We start from the raw sequence: 20,571 nt of genomic DNA, 5'->3' as shown, positions 1-20,571 counted from the left end.
TCTGCCCATAGGATCAAGCATGTACATTGTGCACCACTCATGGAATCAGGCTGTGTTTGCAGGTTTGTCCCTGGTTTTATTCCTGTGTGAAGCCTCCATCCTGATGTGCTTTTGGGTCAGAGCAGAATGGTGGCAGTCCTGTTGTTCAATGGGGATTTTTTTTTAGATTTTTTAGATTTAGAGATACAGCACTGAAACCGAGTCTGTGCCGACCATTAACCACCCATTTATACTAATCCTACACTAATCCCATATTCCTACCACATCCTCACCTGTCCCTACCACCTACCTATACTAGGGGCAATTTATAATGGCCAATTTATCTATCAACCTGCAAGTCTTTTGGCTGTGGGAGGAAACCGGAGCACCCGGAGGAAACCCACGCAGACACAGGGAGAACTTGCAAACTCCACACAGGCAGTACCCAGAATTGAACCCGGGTCGCTGGAGCTGTGAGGCTGCGGTGCTAACCACTGCGCCACTGTGCCGCCCCACAGTCATTAGTGGTCTTATAGTATTGGTTTGTCCAAATATCGCCTGCCAGTAGAACCATAGCAGACGATCCCCAGCCTTTAGCATGTCCCCATGATCCATAGAACAGATCACAAAGTGACACCAACACTCTTTCTGTCACACCGGATTCTGGAAGGTGAATTGAAGCCTGATTGAGTTCTCAGCACTAGTCTCAGACTGTTTGTTGTCCAGTGAGGTTGGAATTTGGTGATGTAACCATTATCTTGTATGTTCAGTGTGCCCTAAAGGCAGGTTTGGTGAGGGATGCCGGTATATCTGCGCCTGCAGGAATGGAGGATTGTGCAGCCCAGCCGATGGCTCCTGTTTCTGTGGTCTGGGCTGGAAGGGACCCCTGTGTGAACAAGGTGAGTGAGTCCTACATTCAGCAGAAGCTTTAAATACGCCCGACGGAAGAGCTTAACGTGAATTTGAGGACAATTCTTGAAGCCTTGTGCCTATGATGCCTAGTATGCAAAACATTGGATTTCAAATTTCTGGTTAAATTTGATCAGAAATCAAATGTAAATTGAAAATAATCAGTCTAACATTCTGAGCTTCAAGGATGGATTTCCTTGTCATTAGTAACACTTCCAGCCCTCCAGAATTGTCCTGTAGTTTCCAGGAATTATAGATTAATCCCTGCGAGCATCTTGGGGGAAAAATCATAGGAGGCACTAAAAACAAATTCTGTTCTTTTTTATTTTCTTTGAACACTCTTGATTGCTAGTTGTAAAAAGTATTGGAGATTGGGAATATAGGTTGTTTAACTGGGCAGGACTGTTGGAGGTCATGTGATGAAACCTCCAGGAATATGATCAACCAGCATTGGCAACCCCTTTTAGATCACTTTTTCTGTGTCAGCTGTTAATTTTCCAGGTCTGTGCTTTTCATTGGTTGTAAACATGCCTCGAAAGTTGGTTTCCAGCATATAAAAAACTCTTCTTTTAAAAATTTGCTTTTACCTCCAAAAGGCAGACACTAAGAGTACAGGAGGGTGAAGAGAATTCACATAATAGAGACAGAACAATTTAAGCCCCTCGTGGCTGTTCTGGAGCATTAACCTAAATCATGTGCTTAAGTTTCTGCAGTGGGGTTTGAATCTATAACCTACTAATTTAGATGAGGGAAGCTACCCAATTGAGCCATATCTGACATCATAACTGTATAAGTTAAAGGAAAATAAAGCAGAGAGTGAGACACAGACGGATAAAGAGACAGGAAAAAACAGAGACACAGCGACAATGACAGAGAGAGAGACAGAGTCCGAGATAGAAACAGAGGCAGAGACAGTGAGAAAGACGGAGAGAAAAAGGTCTGGCAGCCAGACAAACACAGCTTAAGTTTGTTCCTGTTTTTAATTTTACTAGTTGTTCTCCTGTGGCATTGCTTGTCAACATTTTATTTTTGATTTAGAGCCCAATCCCCTGACTCTGTACTTGCTTATAAACTGCTAAATCCCTAACTTCTTGCAGTCTGATAAAAGGCCACTGACCTGAAACATTGGGCTGGATTTTACGTCAGGCGGATGGGAGCTGGCCACCAACGTAAAAGTCGGTGTCGAACTCGCTTCCGCCCGGCCTGGGAATCCAACCCGCATTTTACGGGTCCCCGGGCTTTAATTGTTCTGAGGCAGGACGTCCACCCGCTTGAGGGAGGAGGTCCAGGCTCATTAAGCTGCCAGCCAATCAGCGGGCCGGCAGCTCTTAATCCCAGCAGCACTACCAGGAGCGGTGGCCACTGCTGGGACTGCAGCCCAGTCAAGGACATGGAGCCAGGACGACAGATAAGTTTGGTTTGCCTCGCTGGTGTGATTGGTCACGCCCCGGCGAGGCAATGTTGGTTGTTTGGGGGGAAGGGGGCGTCTCATGTCCTGGGGGTGGTTGGGGAAGCGGGGACAGCCCTCAATCGGGCACCCTGTGCCCATTTGTCCGCACCCCTCCCCCCGCCCCCAGTGCGCTGACAGGTCGCCAGATTTCACTGGGTGGCCTTTCACATCTCCTGGGCGCCCATTTACCATGGTAAAATTCCCGTGGAGGCGGGCAAAGGCCCTTAAGTGGCCACTTAAGGGTCTTGATTGGCCTGGGGCGTGTGGGCTGTTTCTCCCTCCCCCCACCCCAGCCCACGTAAAGTAGGGCGGTGGCAGGAGCAGGTTGGGAAGGCCTCCCGCTCAATTTTACGCCGCCCCCCCCCCCCCCCCCCCCACCATCCAGCTCACTGGGGTGGTGTAAAATTCCGGCCATTAACTGTTTCTCTCTCCATAGTTGTTGCCTGACCTGCTGAGTATTTCCAGTATTTTGTATTTATCGGTCAGTTTCCAGAATCTGCAGTATTTTGCTTTCATGTGTGCACATTTCCTGTTGATTAAGACTGATTTCACAGAATCGGTGTTCCCGGTTCGGTTTTATCTTTTCCAGAATGCCCCCTTGGGAAGTTCGGTGCAAATTGCCGGCTGGACTGTGCCTGCCAGAATAATGGGACCTGCAACCGTGTGACCGGGTACTGCCAGTGTGCGAAAGGGTATTACGGGCACTCCTGTGAGCATGGTAAGTTGGCAGGAGCCTCTAAGAGCACACCAGGCATTGCAGGTGATAGAGATCCTACGGACAGAAATAACTTTGTATTATTCATTCTCGAGCACGTGGGCGTCTCTGGCAAGACCAGCATTTATTGCCCATCCCTCATTTGTCCCTGAGAAGATGGTGGTGGTCGGCATTCTCCTTCTTAACCACTGGAAACTTTTTGTTACAACTGGGTGCGCTGCAAAGCCGCTTCAGAGGGCATGTCATTATGGGATTGGAGTTACATATCAGCCAGACTGGGTAAGGACGGCAGTTTTTCTTCCTAAAGGGACATTAGTGAGCCAGTTGAGTTTGTACGATAATTGACAGCTTCATGGTCAATTTTATTGACACCAGCTTTTTATTTCCAGAATTTAGAAAAAGAATTGAATTCAAATTGTCAAACTGCCCTGGTGAGATTAATGGTCCAGTAACATAGCCACCACATGACTGTATCCATAATGGTGCAAACTGTTTAACTTGTCACTCAGGACTAATTGTGAACACTTCCGGATGAGTGCCTGAGTGGGTTTGAGCACAGGGGAACTGTTGGAAGAAATGACTGATTGGAAAAATCTTGAGAGTGGACTCAGAGTGAGAGAAAGAGCTAAGGGAGACCATGCGAAGAAATGAGGAGAAGAGGGTATATGATGGTCACAGTGTGAATTCTGTTTGGGAGAAGAGTGAGTGCATTGAGCACTATATGGTTAGAGTGAGTGAGAGCTGGAGAGATGTTCTATGTGCAATTGGAGTGAAAGTGGGCTGGAGGAAAAGCAGGAAGGGTTGGGGGTCAAGAATGGGGCCCACAAAAAGAAGAAGTTCAGGATCCAAATAATTTAAAATAATGATAGAAATGGCAGGGGATGTGAGAGGTGGATGGGTGATCGGGAACTGGAGCGCTGTGATGGCAGGACTGAGTCTGAGGATCAGCTCAGCTTATTCAAACACATCATGAGCTGGCACAGACATGATGGGCTGAATGGCCTCCTGTGCTGTATGATTCTACAGCAGGGATAGCATGTGGAATGAAATGCCAAGTCAAAGGGGAATTGGAATGATTCCTTATTCTGCAGAGGTTTGGAAGCTGTGGGATAGGAAGAAGTTGGACAAGAGCCACATTGGATCCTGGATGCAGCCTTGGCCCCTGTTGGCTGAGCAGTTGAGTAGCCTCACTTGTCCCTACACTATAATCTCCATCATACTGTGCATAATGACTTTGTGGGCTCAATTTTCCAGCTCCACCAACGTCTGGAGCAGAGACAGACGGGGCCTGAAAATTAAAAGGCCAGTCAGTGTGGTGGCCTGGCTGGTTTTGTTGAAGCGCCCTCTCAGTTATTTACCTTGTAGTGCAGCTGGGTGCTCCTCTGAAGCTGGAAGGCCTCTGATTGGCCCTCCAGCTTCAAGAGCCTGCCGCCGCCCATAATTGTTCAGGGAACCTGTCTGCATGCCAATTAAGGAGTCACTCAGATGAAAATCTTGACTTTCATCAGTTTCCACTAGAGGCACGTTCAGGATCCGAAAACAGTCTTGACTCCAGTTTCCCGCCTCTGTGGGGAAAATTCAGCCTCATGACTCTATACAGGGGCACAGTGTACAACAGTGCCACCTGCTGCTGGGATTTAGATGTACTAGAGATTTACTCATAACTTGCAGTTCAGTGATGGCAGTTCACCACTTACATTCGGCATTCCCTGGTTGTCGAGAAATTGAACATAAGGATTTTTTAACAATTACTAATTTTTGGAACTGAGTTGTGTATCCTGTAGTGCTGCAGGGAATCCAGCTTTAATGGTAAGGAATTACACACAGTTTACAGTGCAGGAACAGACCAGGATACCAGGGATAGCTCCCTGAGCTCTTGGTCAATTTTATGTAAATTCATTTGTGGGATGTGGGCATCCCTGGCTAGGCCAGCATTTATTGCCCATCCCTAATTACCCTTGAGAAGGTGGTGGTGAGTTGCCTTCTTGAACCTCTGCACCAACAGTACAGTGAAGAAGGGAGTTCCAGGACTTTGACCCAGCGACAGTGAAGGAATGGCGATATAATTCCAAGTCAGGATGGCATGTGGCTTGGAGGGATACTTGCAGGTGGTGATGTTCCCATGTGTCTGCTGCCCTTTTCTTTCTAGGTGGGAGAGGTCATGAATTGCGCCAATGGATCTTTTATATCCATGTGAGAGAGCAGACGAGGCCTCGAGTTAACATCTCCTCCAAACGACAGTGCAGCACACCCTCAGTGTTGCACGATGTGTCAGCCTGGAGTTTGTGCTCAAGTCGCTGGAATGGGGCTTGAATCTGGGAGTGTCTGACTCAGAGGCGACCATGCTACCCACTGAGCCATGGCTGACACGCTGGTGGTCACAGTTTTGATGCCTTCAGCAGCCAAAAATTTGGCAACTGAATCAACTGGACGACCTCTTGAAATAGATCAAGGTTGGCAATTTAATCCACTCTGGATGGGGGAGGGGGCAGTATGACAAAACACTAGGCCGCAGGCACAACATTTGTGACACTGTTGCGTCTTTTAGTTTTATCTTTTCTCACATAATCTGAGTTTGGGTTTGTATCTATTTACAGTCTGCCCACTTGGATTTCACGGACCAAACTGTCAGCGTTTGTGTGACTGCAGAAATGGAGCAGCCTGTGACCCTGTGACTGGGCAGTGCCTGTGTCCAGCTGGTTACCATGGAAACTACTGTGAACAAGGTAAGAGTTCTAACAAAGCATTCTGTGGTTTACAGCTACACTAACATGTTAGTGATGAAAGATCATCGATCTACAACGTTAAAGCTGTTTTTGTCTCCACAGATGCTGCCAAAACTGCTGAGTATTTCCAGCATTTTCTGTTTTTGTTTCAGATTTCCAGCATCCATAGTATTTTGCATTTGTACGAATGCCCCCACCCCCCCACAGCCTCACCACCGCCCTCCAAAGTCAAGGGGACCACATGACCTGGCCTAGGACCAGGGTTGTCCACAGGTGGGCCACCTGCAGCCACTGAGCCTTTAGAAACCAGGCAACTCTCTCCTAAACTCAGTGCTTTGAATTTTGTGGGCCTGGAGGTTTAGGAAGGGCTGCTCTTAATGCTGTTAGCACATTGGTGATAAGTCAAAACACTAAGATCTGCCAGTATCAGCAACTTGAGATACAGTCAAAGCAAATTTAAACTCTATAGCTGCCCTGCAAGGCTTCATGATTCGCATCTGTCGTGTTAATTGGGATGATGTTGCCTATGCCAAGGGCAATACAAGATTGTTGCCTGCCCACAAAGGACATGAGGAAAAACTCTTTTTTTACACAGCAAGCAGTTAGGATCTGGAATGCACTGCCTGAGAGTATGTTGGAGGCAGATACAATCATGGCTTTCGAAAGGGAATTGGATAATTATCTAAAGAGAAAAGATTTGCAGGGATACGAGGAAAAGACAGGGGAGTGAGACTATCTGAGTTGCTCTTGCTGGCACAGACACAATGGGCCAAATGGCCTCCTTCTGTGCTGTAATTATTGTATGATTCTATAGAACTGTTGCCTCTCCCAGGAGTACTGGGACTGTTTGTCAGGTATTCTGAGATACTTGAAGAGCATTCCCTGCTCTAACGTTACTGGGACTGTGTTGCCAGCTCCCATGGCCAGTGGGACCTGCGACTGACGTACTGTGCCATCTGACATCCTTGTTTTATTTTTCTCTGGGTGCTGTAGAATGTGAAGGGGGACGATACGGGGAGCAATGTCAGCAGCCGTGCGACTGTGAGGGAGGTGCACCTTGCAAACCTGCAACTGGACAGTGCCTCTGTCCCCCGGGGAAAACTGGCACTAGGTGCGATATTGGTGAGTGTTACGGGTATGACCCTTCCATTCATGCTTTTGTCACTTCCAGACTCAAGTATTCCAATGCTCTCCTGGCTGGCCTACCACCTTCTGTAAACTTGATCCCATCTAAAACTCTGCTGCCTGTATCCTAACTTACACCAAGTCCATTTCCCCATCACCCCTGGGCTCGCCGACATGTATTGGTTCCAACAATGCCTCAAATTTAAAATTCTCCTCCTTGTTTTCAAATTCCTCCAGGGCCTTTCCCATCCTTATCTCAGTAACCTTCTCCGACTCTACAACCCTTTGAGAACTCTGCGCTCTTCAAATTTTGGCCTCTTGTCTATTCTCAATTTTAATCGCTCAAACATTGTTGGCCTTGCGTTCTGCTGCTTAAGCTCTGAATATCCCTCCTAACCTCTCCACTTCGCTCTCCTTTTAAGATGATGCTTAAAATCTCTTTCACCAAACGTTTGGTCACCTGCTTCCTTCTTTGGCTTGGTGTCAGTCTTCTTGTGGGATAATGCACCTGTGAAACACTTTGGGAGAGTTTACTACATTAAAGGTGCTATATAAATGCAATTTGTTGCTGTCATTCATTACTGACAGTTACTTGAGGAGCGGGCAGTGCAGAAACTGGTGGGGTTAGTAAAGTTTGTGCATTGTTTTTGAGAATCTTTTATTGCAAGTCAATGCTGCTCATAGACACCTGCATCATTCAGTCTCTTCCTGTTATTGGGGGACCCACATCACCAACACAGACCTACATGCCTCACTCGGACACTCGGGTTATCTTGTGTTGTTACCTCTGTATACTGTTGTACTCCAGGGAAACCAGTGTTAACTGTGGGGCCGAGACCTTTCGGACATATCGTAAGCAGATGCAAATGATTAGAATGTGGAGCCAAGAAGTGGATGGCAGCTGCATCCCAGTGAAACTCTGCCATCATTGCTGCAACAGGCTAACCCGCCACCCCTCCCCTTCCCCCCCCCCCCCCCCCCCAACCCCCGCCCATCCCGTGGTGATTATTCATTGGACATTGCTGCTTTGCTGGAATTGGATGAATGGAGCAGGTTTAATTAGAGATTAGGATGAATCAGAGTGAGGTTGTAAGAGAAAGAAGAGCTTGTTGGAGAAGGTATTTTAGGAAGACCAGAGGAACATTCAGAGGAGCATTGACCTTAAAATAAGAAGGGCGCAATCTTTAAATTACTCCACACAAACATGTAAAGATTGCCTTCCCACTGATTAAACGTGGGTGTGGGACCATCTGAGGATCCTTAACGAGAGAGAGCTTCATATTGGGGAGTATTTGCACAGCCTGCATGGGTTGAAGAGGCTCCAGCGGAGACTGTAGTTAGTGAGTAACTGATTTCTTGTCCTCCTCAGATTGCCGAGCTAAACGCTATGGCCCCAGCTGCTCCTTGAGCTGCAGATGCTCCAACAACGCTCACTGCGACTCTCGGAATGGACACTGTACCTGTCTGTACGGCTGGATCGGGCCTACCTGTGAGGAAGGTAAAGGTGTCGCCTTTCATTCCAAATCTACCTGCTTCCTCTCACTAATTGCCAACTGGTTGAGACAGAAGGGCAGGAACTAATCTGGGACCTGTCGCAATCCTTAACAGCACTTGGGGAGAAATCTTCATGTTGGGTTGGCTTTAACACACCTCTCTGCCTATGTAACTCATCGCACCACCTCCATCATGTGAACAGGAGTGAGCCATTCAGCTCCTCAAGCCATTTTCAATTAGCCCATGCTGATCTGTATCTTAACTCCATCTACCCACTTTGGTTCCACAACCTTTAATACTCTTGCCTCACAAAAATCAATCAACCTCAGTTTTGAAATTTTTTCAACTGACCCCTGCCCCCACCCTCAACAGCTTTTTGGGGAAAGAACATTCCAGATTTCCACGACCCTTTGTCTGAAGAGTGTTTCCTCACCTTACCCTGAAAATCAATAGCGCCAAGATAATCATCCTTCGAGCGTGGTTGGCTTTGAACACAGTGCGCGATCAACCCTATCACCCATCCCTTCTCTTCAGATGCAAAAATAGTTTATTCACCAGCTCCTCCTCCCAGAATCACTCCCCTAAAGGTTGGAGATCAAAGGGTCGCTGTTTTCAATTGAAAATGTATTTATTTTCACTCTGTCCACATTCCCTCTTTCCCAAAGGCACTGACTGTTGCTACTGTGCAGCTGCACGAGTGCCTTTAGTACCTCATGCTTTATCTGTGAGCTGAAACAGTGACCAGTAACAGTTTATTTAACCCAACACACTGTGCAGCAGGATCTCTGGATAATGATCAAACCTCTCACTCCTGTAATACAGCAGCGTTCAACTGTACCCCCGTTAAGTTAACTAGATATAGCTGTGGCTCAGGTGGTGGCACTCTTGCCTTTGAATGCAAATGTTGTATGTTGAAGTCCCACTTCAGGGACTTGAGCACAAACTCCAGACTGACATTCCCCAAGTCATACTGAAGGAGTGCTGCACAGTTGGAGCTGCTGTCTTTCAGATGAGACATTCAACTAAGGGCCCCTTCTGCTCTCAGATGGATGTAAAAGATCCCATGTTACTATTTGAAGAAGAGCAGGGAGACCTCCCCCCAGTCTCCTGGCTAACATTTATCCTGCAATCAACATCACTAAAACAAATTATTGATCTCATTCATTGCTGTTTGTGGGAACTTGTTATGTTCAAATTGGCAGCTGTGTTTCTTCATTCCAACAGTGATTACAATTCAAAAGTACTTCATTGACGTTGGCACATCCTGAGATCATGAAAGGTGCTATGTAAAGGCCAGTTCTTTACTTAATTTACAAGTGAGGCCAAAGGTTAAGCCTATGACTGTTTGGTTGTCATAGCTCAGTACTACACCATGCTCAGCCATTAGAATAGTCCCACACAGATATTCGATGGGTTGGTCTGCCTTATGTTCCTACTCTCTGCTTCCAGGAGGGCCTCCCAAGCCACCGCACCACCTGCAACCTGCACCCTGGGGAAATGTGGCATCAGACACCGCAGCCGGATTATAGTTACTTAAGCAAGTGTGAAGTCGGCCCTCTCTCTGACCAGCGCCAATGAGACAGTTTCGCAACGTTATACCCCGCCTGACAAAGCAACCTTTCAGAGACACTGCTGAAAGCAAAATCGCGAGATGGTAACACCACAACCGAAAATTTGGAGGAACGGCCGTGAGACCCTGCCGTTATTCTGAACATCTGTTTTTATTTTATAAAGTGGAAATGCTGACGGATCTTAGGATCCAGCTTTCTGTTGGGGGTCAAGATCCAGACATTGAAGAAAGTTATTCGAACCCGCAGCCTATCCCCCTCGTCAGACAGTGAGGATCTGAATTCCTGAACGGTGAACAGGCTCGAACTCTGTGGGTGTTGAAAACATTTTTGAAACTTTAAAGACTACTTTTCTTTTTATATATACATATTATATTTTATTTTTATAAAGCAAATCCCAGGAAGGCAAGACTCATAGACTTTGCAACCCAGAGTTCCAGGAGGGCGAGATGGTGGATTTTATTCCTGGTACCAAAGCAGGAAAATAATTGACCAAGGAAGTAGTTAAACATAAAACCTCCAGCCAGATGGCAGCTGGCATTGTGTGTTGCCAGTTTGTGGCTTTCAACCCAAGGCAGGCATTTTCAACCTGACACTGCTGCTTTTCACTCACTACAATGTAGCCACAATGCACGATGCAGGAATTCAGAAGCAGACACTGAGGATTGAGGAGCTCAACATGTTCCCTACCACAGTGTAAATTATGAGCATTCGCAACTGCACAGTCTCACAGCATGAAGGCTGGCATGCTGCATGGAGTGGGACAGTGTTGAGGGAATGTGCCCTGGGCATGGGCTTCATTCCAGTCTGCTTCATCCATCTGGTCAAGACTGACTCCAATCTTCAGTGTCAGTCAGTCGGCATTGCCTCCCCATCACTGAGCAAGTGCAGATGATACCCACCCTTTTTTAAAAAAACTTAACCAGATTAGGGCAGACTGTGACCTGTTGATCAACCTCTGCCCTGCCCAGATAGTTTGAGATTACATGGATTGGACAGAATAGATTGAATAAAGTCTTGTCAAAAAAATTAGCTCAATCGGCCATAAAGTAGTTAACAATACAAACTCCTGCCACATGGCAGCTGGCATGCATTTCCAAAAGGCATTCAATAAGGTGTCACCTAAAAGGTTATTACACAAGATAAGGACTCATAACATTGGGGGGCAATATATTAGCATGGATAAAGGATTGGTTAACAGACAGAAAGCAGAGAGTAGGGATAAACAGGGCATTTTCAAGATGGCAGGTTGTTACTAGTGGAGTGCTGCAAGGATCAGTGCTGGGTCCTCAGCTATTTACAATCTATCTTAATGACTTGGATATATTACTCTTGGTCCCTTCATGATACAAAGCTAGATGGGACAGTAAGCTGTGAGTAGGACACAGAAAGGCTGGAAAGGGATATAGACAGGCTAAGTGGGCGGTCAAGAAGGGACAGATGGAGTATAATGTGGGGAAATGTGAGGTTATTCACTTTAGTAGGAAGAATAGAAAATCAGAATATTTTTAAATGCTGAGAAAATGTTGGTGTCCAGAAGGATTTGAGTGTCCTTGTACAAGAAGCACAAAATTAACAAAATCAAAATACTGCAGATGCTGGAAATCTGAAAAAAAAACTGAAAATGCTGGAAATACTCAGCAGGCCTGGCAGCAACTGTGTAGAGAGAAGCAGTTAATATTTCAGATCTGTGACCTGTCATCAGAACGGCAAAGTTAACATCCAGATACAGCTAGTAATTAGGAAGACAAATGGCATGTTGGTCTTTATTGCAAGGGGGTTGGAGTAGGAAAGTAAGGAAGTCTTGTTACAATTATACAGGACTTTGGTGAGACCACACCTGGAGTATTGTGTACAGTTTTAATTTCTGTACTGAGGGAAGCATATACTTGCCTTGGGGATGGTGCAGTGAAGGTTCACAGGATTGACTCATGGGATGAGAGGACTGTCCGACGTTGAGTAAAATGAGTCTATACTTTGTGGAGTTTTTAAAAAATGAGAGGTGATCACATTGAAACAGAAGATTCTAAGGGGGCTTGACAGGGTAGATGCTGAGAGGGTGTTTCCCCTGGCTGTAGAGTCTAGAACTAGGGGGAATAGCCTCAGGATAAGGGATGAATCATTTAAGACTGAGCTGAGGAAGAATTTCTTCACTCAGAGGGTTGTGAATCGTTGGAATTCTGTGCCCAAGATCTGCTCGGTTATTGAATATAGTCAAGGCTGAGATGGATAGATTTCTGGTCTCTGGGGGCAATCAAGGGATATAGGGATTGGCTGGAACGTGGAGTTGAGGGAAAAGATCAGCCATGATTGTATTGAATGGTGGATCGGGCTTGAGGCCTACTCTTGGTCTTTAATTTCTTAACGCCTCTTGTTCTTTTGTCGCTACGTTCCTTGTGCCTTTAACTTAGCTCAATCTCCATAGATACCATCTTCCACCTCCTCCATCCTCCTTGCTGAAATAAAGATTCAGTCTCCTCCAGCACCTTCCTTACCAGGGACTTCAACACTATTTGGGCCTCAACTCCCAGACACTACAGGCTTTTAAAACCCAAATTTGCTTCCACCTACCGCCTACATCTTGGTTGAGTTGTTCTCTTTCTACAGTGTTCAAGCTTGACCAGCTCTTAGGCTCTCCCTACCCACCACTGCCTGCCCCCTGTCCTAATGATTAAAAATACACAATAACAATTTCAAACATCTGTAAAGTCTTTAGGCCAGTTGTCCAATAGCATTAATCTTCCCACATCTATGGCACATATTGTAGTGTGGGCTCTCCCTCGTTTGTTTCATGTCTGCAAAGCTACCGGGAGAGGCAATCAGCCTTCCCTTGGAGTAGTCACCACCTGACTTTAAGGAGACATAAAAGTTTAAGAGACTGCGATGGATGGCAGAGACAATCTAAGGCACAATGGACAGGCGAGTCTACATGAGCCAGCCAAACCAGTGGAAACAAAGACGCGAAGTGACATTTTTTCTCTCCTGCACAAACAAAATAATGAAAACAAGATGGAGTGGAAGAGAGAGAGAATCCGGGATAGTGCAGCACTGCATTTGACTGTCAATTTTTAAGCTTGTAATATAATGTGTTAGACAGTTCAGTATTTCAGCAGCTTTAAAGCAGTCAACCATTATTAACTAGTGGTGTCATGGTAATTTCACTGGACTAGTAATCCAGAGGCCCAGGCTAGTGCTCTGGGGACATAGGTCCGAATCCTGCCATAACAGATGGTGAAATTTGCATTCAATTAATAAATCTAGAATTAAAAAGCTAGTCTAATGGTGACCATGAAACCATTGTTGTAAAAACCCATCTGGTTCACTAATATCCTTTAGAGAAGGAAATCTTCCGTCCTTACCTAGTCTGGCCTACATGTGACTCCAGACCCATAGCAATGTGGTTGACTTTGAAATGGCCTAGCAGGCCATTCAGTTCAAGGACGGTTAGGGATGGGCAATAAATGCTGGCTTAGCCAGTGATGCCCACATACGATTTAAAAAAACTAGTTACCATGACAACCTTTGTATATCATGCAAGTTTAAAAAAAAAGTAAATCAAATCGTTCTGCTGTTTAACTGTAACTGACAGATTTTAAAATCTATATGACATACAGTTCCATTTACCTCCCACCTCAGTATTCAAGATGACTCCCAGTCAGTCCAGATAACTGTGATCGTGCACTTTCTACATGAATTAGCTCAGACCTTCAGGCTATGCTTTACATAGATGAACTTCAAAGAGTGTATCATTGGTGTAAATGTCAGACCAGGATCACTCCTGGTGACCAGTTGAGCGTGAGCTGGTGGCAGAGCTACCTGGGAGGTAGATCCCCCTTGCGGAGAGCAGACATTGGCATCGGGCCTGGCTTCAAACTGCAGCCCAAGCTTTGAACAGACTCACCTGAATTTCGAATGCACAGTGCAGACACTATAGGTTGTATGTTCCTCTACAATTCCACCGGGACTGGGGCAGGATTGTGGCTGGAAAATGGAGAGGCCTATTCCCACTTCACCTCCTATTTGGATTTCCCACTCACTCCTGTGGGATCCTTTCCCAGGCCCTCCGTGCAAATCGTGGCCGGAGTGGATGTCAGCCTGCCCTTCAGCCCATTTCTCTCCCGTCTGCCCTGTTTACCACCATTTCCTGATGGCAGTGGGGTAGGCCTAGGACTAGCAGTGTTAAAGGCCCCCCCACAGTTTTTCCAATGAAGTGAGAGCGGCATACTAACGCTCTCCACTTCCTTAATTTGAACCAGAACAGCTCCTAAACTGGGGCTGAGCCTCTTCAGCAGGGTATCCTTTTCCCTTTAACTGCTGTTCAGCTGTTGCTGCAATGGTGGTCTCGCTCCTCGAAGCAGGAATGCCACTGGGAGCTCGTCTCGCATCACTAATGACCCAGGGAAATAGGTCAGGGTGGAGTCGGAGGGCTGAACATAAGTCTTTCTCTCACCACTGCACTGCCCCAGAGGTCTGGTTTATAATAGGGAGGTACATTTTACCCCCTTTTTAAGTTTTCACTGAATTTTCACCACCAGCAGAACAAACACTATAATGGAAGAATTTGTCCCAGTCTTAGAATAGTTAAAGGGTGCCAATCCTGTCTGCTACATGGTCTGCATTCAAAGCAAACTCCAGCCTGGCTTACAGTTATTGGTTTAGGTTTATTTACATGTTGGAGACTTTGTTTAAAAGAATCGGACGCAATGACATTTGCTCCTTCTTCCTACAGTACCTGGTAACTTAATAGTGAACAGATATATCGAAATGATTTTTTTCCAAAGCTGCTGGTAAGAGAAGTTCTTTGGAGCTGAATAATGGGAATATGAAACTGGGGAATGTGCTTCTTATTGAGTCAATGGATACTGCAGGAAGAAGTGGCACGATTCTCACAGAATGACACTAAACATCTCACACATACCAACAATTGATTTTAATAATAAATTAGAGGTGCTATTATGAATATATGAATAAATTATCAGGTCATTTGTGTTTTATTCATATTGTTGTGCTGTATATATGTGGTTTTTCCAGTGAAACTGTTTATATTCCTGTGTACACGGTTACACTATAATAAAAGGATTCTGAACTCACCAGGCTTGTTTTCTAGTCCAGCAATGGGGGAATCCAGCTGATTTTTAAGTGTTTCATAGTTTAGAGGTCTGATTTCCCCTGGGCCCCAATTGCTAGCACACTGGTTATTGCTGTAGTGTTATATTCCTATCGATGCTATTTTAACCTGCAGGGTTTGAACAACAACTTAGTTAACATAGTAAAACACCCCAAGGTGCTTCACAGCAGCTTTATCAAGTAATATTTGACACCAAGCAACATAAGGAAATAATTAGGTCAGATAGGTTTTAAGCAGCATCTTGAAAGAGAAAGGAAAAGAGGTTTAGTGAGGGGATTCCACAGCTCAGAGCTTAGATAGCTGAAGGCACAGCTACCAATGGTGGAGTGATTAGAATTGGAGGAGTGCAGACATTGGAGGGTTGTAGGACTGGAGGAGATTAGAGATAGGGACGGGACGAGGCCATGGAGGGTTTGAAAACAAGAGTGAGAACTTTTAAATCGGGCCATTGCCAGTCAGGGAGCCTATGTAGGTCAGCAAGCACAGGGGCAATCGATGAACTGGAGGGCAAAGTATGCAGGGCCAATACAAAGATAGACACTATCACAGCCCGCTAGGAAGTTCACCGTCACAAATGTTGACACCTAAACCTCTCAAATCATTAAGACCACATAAAGACCATTCGGCCCAACACGTCTATCCCTTTAGCTGGATCATCGCCATCAACTCCTCTCCATGTTGCAATCCCTTGAGTTAGCATCAAATCTCAGCTGATACAGTGCAGTACTGAGGGACTGCTGCACTGTCAGGCATGCTGTCTTTCAGATGAGGCATTAAACCTGTTTGCTCTGTTAGGTGGATGCAAAAGATCCCACGGCACTATTCAAAGAGAGCAGGGAGCTATCCCCAGTGTCCCAGCCTAATATTTATCCAAAAACAAACATCACTAAAAACTGATTAGCTGCTCGTTATCACATGGCTATTTATGACATCTTGCTGTGCACAAATTGGCTGCTGCACTTCTTACATTCCAACAGTGCCTACACTTTTTGAAAACTGGCTGTAAAGCACTTTGAGACGAGGTTGTGAACAGCATTATATAATTGCGAGTTCTTCCTTTCCTTTCACTGGGCTGTCTCCAGTCCCTCATCCTTAACACAAAGAAACCATTCCAGAAAACCACCAACACACATTGTAGCAAAGATTTATTTGTACATTGTTTAAAAACCATCAATCTCAAGAATATGTGGCATTTAATTAGTAAACATTTGGCAAATTCCAGTGTGACTAACAGATGGCAGGAGGTGGTAATCTCAACAAAGGGGCATTCAGCAGGGAAAGCGATTGATACCCGAGTGGTTTGCACCCTTTAGACTCTCAGCCCTGAATGCACTTTCCAAATTGCTTGGCTCTTATAGTTAGGTTTGGTAAATTGTACTGGGCAACAAAAAACCCGTCTCGAAATTAAAATAAGATATTGAGAGTAAAATACATCATGGGCAGCAGTGCAAAACAGGCAACAGCAAATCAGCCGCCCACTGTAGACCTGCTGCATTACGTTTCCCATTGATTTCATGGAAAAGAAAATGGGATGGAATGGAAAATGAGCTAGCAATGATGGAGCGCATCACCCAATGACTACACGCCAGCTGTCAAGGTGATGGGGGACCCTGGCTGATCATCTCCCTGCTCCCAAATCCAGGATTATTGACACAGTGTCCCTTTGGCTGCCCTCCAAACCAAGACCGTGTTAACTCAGGGCCAAACTGAGCCCAGGAACATCCTACTCTGGCCAGGTCAGGTGCACACTGTCTGGGGGGGGGGGGGGGGTGGGGCGGGCGAGGGTGGATTTTCTGGTCATTGTCTTAACTTGAGCAGAAGATCCACAGAATCCCTGGCAGACAAGGGGGTGAATCCACAAACCATTCCTGTTGGGAATGGGCAGGAGGAGGCGCTGCACTCACCGCCTCAAGCCACACAGGAGATGGTAGGCAGTGAATAACCCAGTTGAGCCACAGGGGAAGCGTCCTGAGGCACATAATTTATAATGCATTAGTTTCTCACTGATCCATGAGGTGAAGTGGGCAGTTCCTGGATGTGGGGGAGTGGGACAAGGGGATAATTAATTTGTACTAAGGTACCACAGATTACCAGGGAAAAACTGCCCAGTACATAATTACAGAACTGAAGCAGACAGACCTGAACCGGACCTTCCACCAAATCCCACCTACTTTCCTCAGTACTATGACTGCACAAAATAAAGCAATATCAATATAAAATCCCATCTCTCCTCCCACCCCCACTCAGGCCCCTCTAACCTAATCATTCACAGGCCCATTTGCATTGAGGAGGATGATTTAATTGTGGACACACAGGGTTTAGTCTCTCAGGCATGTTTTATTACGCCAACTACCCATCCCCACTATTTGTTGTGATAATCACTTTGAACAGTCGAGCTGAATGCTGCCAACACAAACTGTGGGGTAAATGATTCTTCCAGTAACCCCCGCCTCCCCCAATGATTGCTTCACTGACAGGTTTCCCCCTCAATTTTCTGTTGGCAAGGTTGGATGATTACAAGTGGGAGGTCGGGTTGCCAACTCCTCCAGGATTGTCCTGGAGTCGACAGGAATTAAAGACTGAACTTTAGGACACTGCAGTGAACAAAACCCAGGAGAAAAATCAATGTTTATTAGTTACAAAAATATTGGAACTGGGGTGGAGGGGCAGAGAGAACAAAAACAGGTTTTTTGACCAACAGTCAAGAATGATCCAAACACACACACGCAGACCCTCTCCCTCAAACACGCGCGGACCCTCTCCCTCAATCACACACACACACCCTCCCTCTCGCCCATATATGCGTTCCCCCCCACCACTCCCCACTCTTGTTTATAGAAAGTGTGTTTGGGGAACAGCCTCAGTTCAAATTCTATCCTTAAGTGTTCAGTGTGGATCAGAAGTCCTGTTTAACTGGAGCAAACGATCAATGATTTGGCCCACGGGCACTGAATCTCCACAATAATTCCCACAGGTCGCTGACTGACAACAATTTGCAGCAAACATGACGAAGATTTTAAAACCACCCAGGCTGGATATTGAAAAATTCATAACCGTATAACCTTAGAAAAGCCTTGGAGCAGAATCTGCTTTCAAAAGCTGGAATTTCACTCTTGGATAAAAAGTTAAACTCATCCACAGGAAGATCAGTAACAGTGGGGTCAACCCCCTGCCCCTACGCCCAAAGTCACATGGATCCTGAGTTTAAAAATATATAACATTCCAAATTATTTTGTGCCTTGCCACACACACACACACAGACAAGATGTGATCATCAGCAGAAGGACTTCTGACGGTGATCACAGTCAAATTCCTTTAAAAAATATTTATTAACACCCCTTAATAAAATATTGAACCCCAAGATCCCACTGGCCATTTCAGTTGGTCATTCAGCCCCCAATGCTATGGTTACACAGTCTGCTGGTGACAACTAGTGGCAGAAGCCGGGTACCAGGTCTGTGACTACATCCTGGGAGTTTGTTAAATGCCCACCCCCGGCATGGACATATAGAACTTTGGCTCCAAAGAGCTAGACGTCTGTTTCAATCCGCAGCCTCTCCATTCGCTGGACGTTTCGTTGCACTGCAATGTGATTGGTTATCTCTCTGGCGCACGACTCAGGAAACCAGCCTGTCTCCCAATCACGTATCCTCTCTCCCCGGTACCAGCCTGTCAGGAGGAAGGTGAGATCTGTCAAAGGGGAAGAGATAAAGGCAGCGAGTGGTGGCGGAGCGGGCTTCAGAAAACTGCTACAGACAGGTGGCGGTGGTGGGGCATTTGATCTGCTCGAGTGTACAAGAAACCGGCAATGAGGGAGCAGGATATTTTCCCCAAGTGGCAACCAGCTAATTCATTCAGATCAGCGTGGGCACCAGAAACCACCCCCCCCCCCCCACCCCCCCAACCCAATACTCTGTCCGAGTAACCTCAAGAACATATGGACTATTTGACTGCAGGGGCATCACAGAAACAGAGTGTAATCGTGCTCTCAACTCCCATGCACATGGCCACTTTCCAGCCCCCATTCCCATGCTTAGCACTGCAGCAATTAAACCAATTATCTCATTCCAGGCAGGCCCACAGTGCAGGGCCAAGGCCCACGAAAGACTAGCGGGTGAGGGTGGGTTGTGATGCCCACCACAGTCACTCAATGTTGATACTACATTGCACATGAAGGTAGGACCTTGGCCAAGGTGCCACTGGGCAGTCGGCATAAGTGGATCTTCCCTCCGCAAACCCAGCACACATTTTACAAAGAGGAAGGTATTAAGAAAAATCATTTGGAAGAAAAAAAATATAGAGATTGGGTAGAATGACCCCACAAATCCTGGTCAGAATGGAGACGATTGATGGGGGTAATTACCCAATCACGCTGAGAGACCGCACAGCCAGAAGTGACTGGAATTGATTTTATGCACATAATTTGTGCTGAACTATCCTCCACTCACTGTATTTTGCTGACGGAATCACCATGTTTTTAAATCGAGAGGCTTTGCTGTCGTTTCAGTCACTGGTTCAGAGACTCCAGCAAATTAAAACCATGGATCCCGCCCCTGCCTCCAGCTCACACACTGACTTAGTGGTGTCAGTAACTACTCTGTTTCATTCATTACTCCCGGTTTGCTCCACTGGTTAGTTCCAGAGAGAATAAGATCACTCAAAAATAAACAAAGCGTGAAGCAAGGAGAAGCTGGGTCTTTTTTTTAAACTAAAAAAGCACACACAGGGAGTGAAATGTTCGACTGGAAGCACAATCCACAGTTGATTTTAAAAGGAAACTGGGTAAATATTTGGAAAGGAAAAAAATTAGAAGGACAGAGAAATGGAATTAATTGAACTAATTTTAAAGAGCTGGCACAGGAATGATGGGTCGAATAGCCTGCTCCTGTGCTGTATGATTCTTTGATTCTATTCATATTCTCCCATCCTCTCCTGAAAGCTATGGGAGAGAGGGGGTGGGTCCTGCCCTACAGGTTTCAGCAGCCGTGCAGTACCCTACCCACATGGCCATGAGCATTGTGTTAGCCTAAACGGTGAGCCTGGACAGGCTATTTGACCAAGAAGGGACCACAGCTGACCCAAGCCTGTCCTTAAACAATGGCTGCATGCATACACTTCCCATCAGGTCAAGCAGATCGCTGTCTGGAGTGGCAGCCCTTCCTGGTTTGTTTTTCCCTCTCCGCTCTCACTCTGGGAGGCTGAGGCCCAATTCGAATAGCAACATTTCCACGGTCGTCCCCTGCTGGAATCATCCCACCCCATGCAGTCTAACTGGAGGCCCACACTAGAGAGGCTCCACCCAGTGACAGACTCTCCGCCTCAGACCTACCGTCAACTTTCTGGAGAACGACCACCACATCTGTCTGTTGGAGCGACAGCTCGTCGGGCTGCTTAGCCAGATGTGTCTTGATGATCTCCACCTGCGGGAAGCCTAGCAGAAGGGAAGGAAACACAGTCACTCCCTACAACAACAACTT

General features: G+C 46.2%; 2 protein-coding genes across 4 annotated transcripts in view; one reads left to right on the top strand and one right to left on the bottom strand.

Annotated features, from left to right (window-relative positions):
- The window catches only part of LOC137352076 (multiple epidermal growth factor-like domains protein 6), a 392,916-nt gene extending 377,878 nt beyond the window's left edge, over positions 1 to 15,038 (top strand). For all 3 annotated transcript variants that reach the window (XM_068017149.1, XM_068017148.1, XM_068017150.1), the window contains 6 exons: positions 750 to 878; positions 2,928 to 3,056; positions 5,651 to 5,779; positions 6,773 to 6,901; positions 8,274 to 8,402; positions 9,848 to 15,038. In XM_068017149.1, coding sequence (XP_067873250.1) covers positions 750 to 878; positions 2,928 to 3,056; positions 5,651 to 5,779; positions 6,773 to 6,901; positions 8,274 to 8,402; positions 9,848 to 9,927 — 725 coding nt within the window. In that variant the 3' untranslated portion in view covers positions 9,928 to 15,038. The remainder of the gene's footprint in view (positions 1 to 749; positions 879 to 2,927; positions 3,057 to 5,650; positions 5,780 to 6,772; positions 6,902 to 8,273; positions 8,403 to 9,847) is intronic.
- A 1,199-nt stretch (positions 15,039 to 16,237) lies between these two features.
- Positions 16,238 to 20,571, bottom strand: part of arhgef16 (Rho guanine nucleotide exchange factor (GEF) 16) — a 58,706-nt gene continuing 54,372 nt past the window's right edge. The window contains exons 14-15 of the mRNA XM_068017147.1: positions 20,424 to 20,525; positions 16,238 to 18,763 (exon numbers count right to left, since the gene is read on the bottom strand). Coding sequence (XP_067873248.1) covers positions 18,624 to 18,763; positions 20,424 to 20,525 — 242 coding nt within the window. The 3' untranslated portion in view covers positions 16,238 to 18,623. The remainder of the gene's footprint in view (positions 18,764 to 20,423; positions 20,526 to 20,571) is intronic.

The sequence above is a fragment of the Heterodontus francisci genome, chromosome 37 (genome assembly GCF_036365525.1).
Source record: "Heterodontus francisci isolate sHetFra1 chromosome 37, sHetFra1.hap1, whole genome shotgun sequence".
Taxonomy (NCBI): Eukaryota; Metazoa; Chordata; class Chondrichthyes; order Heterodontiformes; family Heterodontidae; genus Heterodontus; species Heterodontus francisci.
The sequence above is the reverse complement of the archived record's forward strand: the minus strand, read 5'-3'. Positions and strand labels throughout refer to the sequence as shown.